Below are 9,296 nucleotides of genomic sequence, written 5' to 3'. Positions count from 1 at the left end.
CCCAATTCCCCAGCACTGTTCCCATCCCCCAATTCACCAATAAATAAATCTTTAAAAAACAAAAAATTAAAAAAAAAATTAAATTAAAGAGAGGGCCGGCCAAGTGGCACGTTGGTTAAGAGTTGGCTTGGGACACCAGAGGACCCTGGTTCGGATCCCACATATGAGAGCCAGTGACACTGCCCTCTACAGCTAAGATGCTGAACAACAGCTCAACCTGAAGCTGGGCTGCTGTGAGTTGCCAGCGACGGCATAGGCTGCAGTGGGTTGCCATGGGCTCCCGTGTGTAGCCAGCAGCCAGCGTGAGCGGGCAGCAGCCGCTGTGAGCGGCCGTCCAGAAACCGGTGACTGATCTGCCTCACCCAGGAAGAACGCAATGATGGTGCCAACTTGGGCCAGTGAAGCAACATCCTCCACAACTAGACTGAAGAACAAAAAAGGGACAGCAACTTGTCTGTTCCCCTTCCCCCCAATTCCCCAGCGCTGTTCCCATCCAAATTCCCCAATAATAATCTTAAAAAATAATAATAATAAAATAAAATAAAATTGAAGAGAGAGAAACAGTTTCCAGACAAAAAAAGCTAAAGGAGGTTAAACAGCGAACTAGTATTATAAGAAATGTTAAGGGGACTTCTTTAAGAAGGAAAAAAAGATTGAAAATATAAATAATAAAATGGCAATTACATATCTATCAACAATTACTTTCGATGTAAATGAATTAAATGCTCCAAACAAAAGGATAGAGGCAAACTGAATGGAGAAGAAACAAAACCCTTACATATGCTGCCTACAAGAGACTCACTTCAGATAGAAAGACACACAGACTGAAAGTAAAGGGATGGAAAAAGATATTTCATAAAAATGGGGAAAAAAGAAGAAAAAAAAGCTGGGGTAGCAATACTTACACCAGACAAAATACACTTTAAAACAAAGGCTATAACAAGAGACAAAGAAGAACCCAGTAATCCCACGTCTGAGTATTTATCCTGAAGAAACCTAAAACGCTACTGCGAGGGGACATGTGCATCCATATGTTCATTGCAGCATTGTTTACAATGGCCAGGATGTGGATGAACAGATAAAGAGGTGGTGGTACATATATACAATGAAATATTGCTCAGCCATGAAAGGGAATAGGTTTTTGCCATCCTTGGCGGCTTGGATGGATCTGAAGGGTGTTGTGCTGAGTGGAGTATGTCGACAGAGAAAAGATGCAATGTGATTTCACTTACATGTGGAATCTAAAGAACAAAATAAACAAACAAAACAGATGGGAGGGGAAGTTGGGGAATGGGTGAAAATGGGGAAGGGGTTTAGAAATACAAATTGGTCGTTACAAAATAATGATGAGGATGTAAAGCAAAGCATAGGGAATATAGTCAATAATATTGTAATAACGATGTCCAGTGTCAGATGGGTGCTAGATTTCACTATGCTGTATACCTGAAACTAATATAAAATGTCAACTGTAATTTAAAAACAAAAAAAATTACTTAAAAAACAAACTGTTTTGCTGGTTCCTCTTCCCTCGCTGCTGCTGCTCAAATGAAGAGAATTCCTTAGAATTAAATTTTTAGCCTTTTTTTGAATCTTATTCAATGTCCGTATTTTTATGAATCCCTTAAATATTGATAAATCTCAAATCTGTGTTGCCTTTTCCTTTTTGGAAATATTGCTATGCAGGAACAACAAGTAAATCAGAATCAACGTGTCTGTTCTACAATAAAATTGTCTTCCTATACCAGTCACATCCTTTTTCTTTATTCTTTCTGATGGTTCATGGCATTATTATCCATTCAAATTGTTAAATTAGAAACCAAAGTAATTTTTACTTCTTCTCTTTGATTTTTTCCCTCTTGAAGTTCTACTCACTTTCTCTTAACACTAGTATTTTTCCTCTCCTAACCATTACTGCTTCTAGTTCATAAGGCCATTCTACTACCTTCATCAACTTCCTTAAGCCTACTATGATAAAAAAATAGGCCTAACTACATTCAAATTTTCCCTATTCCAATCTATATCACTTTTAAGTTATCTGTCTATACCAGGTGGGAGCATTATCACTCCTATTTAAAAATCTTCAATGACTCTGTACTGATTACAAAATATAGACCAAACTCCTTAACACTGGATTCAAAACCCTGCAACTTAACTCCCTAACAAATGTGTTGGGTTACTAACTACCTGTATTTGCCAAACCCTCCATGTATTCTCTTGAGTCCTGAATCTTTCCTGTTGTTCCTGAAATGACTTTTTCAACTTGACAACATTTTTAAGATAGAGATAATAACGACGTTAGAAATGTCATAGAATTTTTGTAAGCAATAAATGAGTTGACGTATGAAAAGTACTTAAAATGCCTAGCATACTGTAAACCCTTAATAAGTACTATTAACAATCACCTATGTCACCTCTGTTACCACTCCTACCACCATCTTTCTCCTTATATGCTTACTTCAAATGTTCCTTTCTCAGTGAGGCTTTCTGAGAGACAGAATATGTGCTTCCCTAACCTAGCACTTTGGTCATTCCTCTATTTTGCTTTGTTTTCACACCATATTGTGTGTTTATGGTATGAAAGAGCCTAGGCCTTTGACTTGGTTTTAATTTTCAGCTAAGGCTCTTATTCATCACTCTGTGATTTTAGTTAGGTTATTTTATATTACTGAATTTCAATATCCTTATTTGCAAAATAAGAGAGAAAAAAATCTCATAAAGGTGCTGATAAGATAAAAGGATACCACAGAAACAGATATAGCATAAACAGTCATTGACAAAGTTCATTCCTTTCACTTTTTTTACTTGCTACTAATGTTGAGGTCTTAAGAAGGCAGGGTCTCTAATCTTCTTTGTCTTTGAGCCTATAATTCATGGCACAGTTCTGGCTTTAGTGGAATAATCTGTGATTGCTTGTTAAACTTGACAGTTGTACGATAACAACCTATAACTAAAGTACTTTGCCACTTTAATACCCCTGGCTTTCAATAAACACAATCAACAGATGGTAGAAGCTTTTATTTACTTATAATCAATTTCATAATATCCTGGGGAAAGGTCTTGATGGAAATATAAGATATTTGACTTACTTCCCTTTTAATCTTGGCCGTCAGAAAGCATAGAACTAAAATTGGCATTCAATAACAACAAATACATTTTTTGTGTAATTTTACCTCCTCCTTGTTTTTTATGGTATTTATCATCTTGTATGTTTTTTGCTAAGTCATTTTTCTACTCATTTTGAAAACAGGATAGCATATACCTAAAAAGATTTCATTTAATTTGTATGATATTTCAGGCTAACATGTCACAAATAAAAAGTTATTTTAGTTACCTTTAAAAAATTCCTTCCTAAGAGCTTAAAGTCCTAAAATAAACTGTGTGGTTCAGTATTTTTATATGAACTATACTGCCTCTTGGGAAATGTTAGCAAAGATGTTATTTTCTTCATCCTAATGATAAATCACACAATTCTGGCACAAACACACATATGTATTATGTGTATGTATAAACAAAGATAAGATTATAAAAATACAGGGGCCGGCCGAGTGGCACGTTGGTTAAGAGCTGGTTTGGGACACCAGCTCTGAGCAGCAGGGCCCCGGTTCGGATCTCACATGAGGGCCAGTGACACTGCACCCTCTACAGCTAAGATGGTGAACAACAGCTCGACCTGGAGCTGGGCTGCCATGAATCGCCGGAGACGGCATAGGCTGCAGCCCCTGCTGCAGTGGGCTGCCATAAGCTACCGTGTGTGGCTGGCAGGCAGCATGAGCGGCCAGCAGCCGGTGTGAGCTGCCAAGAGCTGCTGTGAGCAGCCGTCCAGAGGCCGGCGACCGATCTGCCTCACCAGGGAAGAGCGCAATGATAATACCAACATGGGCCAGTGAAGCAATGTCCTCCACAACTAGACTAAAGAACAAAAAAAAAACAAGAAAAAGCACAGCAACTTGTCTGTTCCCCTCCCCCAATAAAAATGTTTTAAAAAAAATTATAAAAACACATACAACAAATCAAAATGAGATCTTAGTTGGAACAACAAAAGCCAGATCAATGCTAGAATCAACACTACATTCAATGAAATTTACCCACTGTTTTACTCCATGGAAGAATAACACTTTGCTTGCTACATTTAAGAAAATTTTCAGATTGACTAATAAAAATATTTGCCAGAATATATATAAACACTTAACTAAATCTCACGTAATTAACAAATCATCTAAAAATGCATTTGCATTTAAAACTATACTTGATATTCTTCAATATTATACCTCAAAAGTTGATAGCCTGACAGGCAATGTGGTTTCATGGAAAATACATAAGAACTGTCATCAGATCTGTTCTGAATATAGACTTTGACCCTTACAAGCTCTGCAACTTTGAATAAGTCACTTAACTTTTCCCTGAGGCTCAGTTTCTTACTTTGTAAAATGGAGACAATGATATCTAGCCTACCTATTATAAGAATCAAACGAGACTTTTAGAAAATGAAGATATTTTATAAAGTTTTTACCACTTTATAAATATTAATACTTAAAAACACTACTAATAATGATATAAATAATAAATAAACTACAAATGTGATATTTTCTCTAAAGTTAGCATTTTACTGTTTGGATGATTAAAGTTATAAACTTAATTTAACCCTAATCCTATTTCTGAAAACTGTTTATGCATTGTGGAAGTTTGACAAGTTAATAAGGTATATGCTGACACTTATTAAAAGCCTAAAGAATAATTAACCCATCTACTTTCATCAACAACAAAATCCCAAATCTAAGTTTCTGCTTTACTTACATTTATGTCCGTATGGTATATGAGGACACATAATGCTGGTAAAATCTGAGGAAAGAAGATAAACAATAAGCAACACCCAAGTTGATAAATATGTCTTTGTAAAAATCAATAACTGTGATACAAAAAGCAGTAAATACTATTTGCAGGGCAAGAATGACAATATTAAATTTGTTTGACTACTAGGAAAATAAAAATCTGATCAATTCAATCTGAAAAACCAAAAATATTTCAGACGTCCATTAAAATATCCAAATACATCTGACAGAGATTAATGTACCTTTAAAGGAAAAACATTTGTTTTCAGTAACCTTCATTATGACATCTAATGTCAAGTAGAAAGAATGGAGATGCAAGTATACACTGTAGCTGTTTTTAAAAAGCTACTCTTAAAACTGCCATCATCATCTCACCTGCTTAAAGTAAAAATAAGTTTATTTAATAAGCTATTTGAATCAAATTAAAGTTTCTGAGCTCAGATTTAGTCAAGAAAATTACACCCAGTATAAAGTTTGTTAAATTCAGGCCTCACAGATCATTTTTAAAATCTGTGAGGAAGGGAAGCAGAACGGGGTGGGGGAATCACACTAAATAGACTTTCCATAACAGCAAAAGGTAGTAGAGTAGCAAAAGCCAACAAAAGATGTTAATTATAAAGATTCAGTCAACATTTCTCTATAGTCAAGTGATTCAAGATTACGTAGAATTTTTTAAAAGTTAAAAAATACTCAGCTCCATTTATAAATCAGATGTAAAGTTTTTATTTTGTTTACTTTACTTTTACATATTCAAGAATACTAATTTTGTCAGAAATCAAGGAAAATTTCAATGGACTTAATGTAAATTCACTCAAGAACATTTGTATATAAGTACACTAGTTTTATCTTTTATTTATTTTTTAAGTGTTAAACCACTAATGCTGTTGTAACCAAACTTTGGGACACTTTCTTTTTATGAAAATAGGCATTAAAAACTAAGAATTACGGTGGACTGGCATTCATTCTTTCAGGTGCCATAAGATACTTTTTCACAGGAGTCAAAAATTAAATGACACGTTACTTAAAAAAATCTCATACCTGCAATGAAATATGCATTATTTCATTCCCTGTACATGAAAATGTAAAGCATAAACATAGGGAAAATATACCATCTGGCCTTTGCAATTCTTCATTTACCTCCTGAACTGTCTCCATAGGCGGTGGGGGGTCCTTATTCCTGCAGAGATTGACAATGACCCATGTGACGTTCCGAAGGAAGGTGATGGGAATGGAGGGATTGATGAAGGACAGAAGAGGTTTGACAACTCCCAGTGATATGACATAATCTCTACATTGAGGACCATCACCTACAGAAATGAAAATTGTATTTAAAAAAAAAATTACATTCAGGATGAGAAAGTTTGAAATGTATGCAATGGCTCATGTTGGGACACTGATGTTCTATGTTTCCTCACCATTAGTCAAGGGCATCAAGTGTTGTTGTTTCTCCAGACTTTGATTTTGGGGGAACACAAATTTAACCTACCAATCCTGATAGCAAATTGCATATCCATTTTAAAGAAGTACCATTTTAAGTTACTACTTATGAGGCAAGAAGATAGTCAACCCACATTAAAATTAGAGGAAACATAGTGTGTAATGGCTATGCCAATGTAGGAAAAAAGTTAATTAAGATTCTTAATTGGAATCTTTTTAAAGCTAAATGCCACTTACCTATAATGTTTCCTAAAGCCCATACTGCTTGTTCACAAACATTCTGATGTGGTGAATGGAGAAGTCTCAGAAAAAGAGGTACGGCATCTATAATAAAGAAAAGCTGGTATTTAGACTGCAAAATGTTGACGAGTTTTTAGACTGAAGCCTAAATAAGCTGATAAAATACACAGATCTTGAATGAACAAACGGGGCAAATACTTTTACCTTAAAAATAATCAATTTTAGTCATTATTTTCCCTTAGTAATATTCGAGTAACACACCTATTAACTAAAAGAAAACAGCAGCAATTTTGTTCTATAATATATTAAAAAAAAAAGGACTTCCTACCCCAAACACATAACCTTAAAATACTCGTATAATACTTTGCTCATTGTGATCCTAATTGCTGACATGGAATTAACTAAAGAACTGATTATTCCTATATATCAGGCCTACCTTATATTTTAAAATAATTTATCATTATACTTCTTACTTTTTACATAACTTATATGTTAACTCAAATTCCAACACTGGTATACTCATTCCAGGTATAAACGAAGCATAAACCAGATCACTTTTTCTTAAATTTCAGTCAGTTGTGTACTACCTCTAGGATTTTTTGCTGTATCTCTGCACTACCTGTATTATTTATGTAATAGCTTTATTAGTATCTAATTTACATATAACAATTTTTCTAAGTGTATAATTCAGCAGTTTTTAGTATTTATGCAGAGTTATGTAGCTATCACCACAATCTAATTTTACATTTCCATCACCCCCAAAAGAAATCTTATATCCATAGCAGTCCTACTGCCCACTCCCCCAGCCCTAGGCAGCCATTTAATCTGCTTTGTGTCTCTCAGGTTTTCCTATTCTGGACATTTCATACAGATAAAATTGCATAATGTGTTTTTTTGTGTGTTTTGCTTCTTTCACTTAGCATAAGATTTTTAAGGTTTATCCATGTTATCACATGTGTCTGTATTTAATTTTTGTTTTACTGCTGAATAATCTTCAATTGTGAACCACATTTTATTTATCCACTCAAAATCTAATGGCTATTGGGGTTATTTCCATTTGGGAGCTATTATCAGTAATGCTGCTGCAAACATTTGCATTCACGTCTTTGTGTGAACATGTTTTCATATCTCTTGGTTCCATCTAGTAGTGGAACTGCTGGGTCATATGGTTAACTCTATGATTAACCTTTTAATAAACTGTTTTTTCCAAAGAGGCTGCACCATTTTATATTCCTGCCAGCAATGTATGAGGGTTTCAAATGACTCACTTTTATAATTTAACTAATTTTTCACCTTTGTAAATAGACGACCAGTACCCCTTTACCACAAACAGAAGATATCAAAAACATCAAAAATGAAAACAAAACACTGTTATTACATTATACCTACTAGTCTCTAGTCTAAAATCTGTTCCCTTTGTTACAAGTAACATCTAACTGGAAGCTATCCCCTTGACAGTACTGAAATATCTAAAAAGACAACTGAAAGAGAATAGTATTCTCACTACTTGATTCAGTGTAATTATTGCTACAACACACACTACCTAAAATCACCTTACGCACCACCTAAAGTCGGCTTAGTACTTGGTAACATCTCATTTTTTTTCAGAGCTTTTGTCAGTTTGGTGAACACAATAATAATAGCTATCCCATCTTGCAGTAGGTATAATTTAAAAATTATATATATAATATGTTACAAACTAAAAGGCATAAGCTACGCAGCTCCTTGAAGGTATCAGAAACAGAAATTTAAAAACCTGTTATTAGGAGATGGTCTCTACCCAAAAAGATAAAAACTTTATTCACTTTTTAGTAACCACAATTAAAATTATTTGATGATAAATTTAATGATACCTATGGAAAAGATATCAACCATCAAAAGTAATTTATAAAATTCAGCAGTTTAAAAATGTTACAAGATAAAATTTAATCTTTACAATAAAACTATTTCCTTGCCTTTATTAAAAAAAATAATAAAAGTCCAGTGAATAAGGAAGCTATTTTACTTACTGGACTGTACAACAGCTTGAGTCTGTGCAGAAGTTCCTGATGCTATATTAGTTAACGCCCAAGCAGCTTCAAACTGTAATGAGGGACTGTAAAAACAATAAAAAAAAAAATCTTTAGGCACATTAACTCCCACTTAAATTTATGACCTGTAGATCTATATGGTTATCCTTTACCTTGCCCTTGAATTTCACCTTGTTATATCCAAGTGCCTGTTGGCTATCTCCACCTGAATGTCTCATTGGTTCCCAAAGTCAGTCAATGTAAACCCTTATGTACTTCTTCATGCCCACGGGTAGTTGTACCATTTAGCCAGTCATTATTTTCCTTGTCTCCTTCCTCTCCCACAAACATCTATCTAATCAACAAGTCATATCAATTCTATCTCCTAAATATTTCTTATATTTACAGCATCACTGCTAATATCACTGTGCTGAGGCCCTCCTCATCTAAATTGACTCACTGCCACAGCCTCTACACTGGTCTTAATGCTGGGACCCCATCTGACTCCACTATACCATCTACTTTACATACTGGAGATGCTATAAGGCTGTATAATTTTGCTGAAAGGATGAGATCATTATAATTTGGAATAGGGATGAAAGGCCTCACAAACAAAGTAAAAATTGAACTAGCATTTCAAAGATGGATAAAGTGGGCCGGCCGAGTGGTGCGATGGTTAAGAACTGGCTTGGGACGCCAGAGGCCCCGGTTCGGATCCCACATATGAGGGCCAGTGACACTGCCCTCTACAGCTAAGATGCTGAACAACAAACAGCTCAAC

General features: G+C 34.9%; 1 protein-coding gene across 2 annotated transcripts in view; it reads right to left on the bottom strand.

The window, feature by feature from the left end:
• KPNA3 (karyopherin subunit alpha 3) overlaps positions 1–9,296 on the bottom strand; it is a 93,111-nt gene that overhangs the window by 21,474 nt on the left and 62,341 nt on the right. For both annotated transcript variants that reach the window (XM_019650863.1, XM_019650861.1), the window contains exons 7-10: positions 8,516–8,601; positions 6,504–6,590; positions 5,967–6,136; positions 4,795–4,839 (exon numbers count right to left, since the gene is read on the bottom strand). In XM_019650863.1, the coding sequence (XP_019506408.1) occupies positions 4,795–4,839; positions 5,967–6,136; positions 6,504–6,590; positions 8,516–8,601 (388 nt within the window). The remainder of the gene's footprint in view (positions 1–4,794; positions 4,840–5,966; positions 6,137–6,503; positions 6,591–8,515; positions 8,602–9,296) is intronic.

This window comes from Hipposideros armiger, unplaced genomic scaffold (assembly GCF_001890085.2).
Source record: "Hipposideros armiger isolate ML-2016 unplaced genomic scaffold, ASM189008v1 scaffold_148, whole genome shotgun sequence".
Lineage (NCBI taxonomy): Eukaryota > Metazoa > Chordata > Mammalia > Chiroptera > Hipposideridae > Hipposideros > Hipposideros armiger.
The sequence above is the reverse complement of the archived record's forward strand: the minus strand, read 5'-3'. Positions and strand labels throughout refer to the sequence as shown.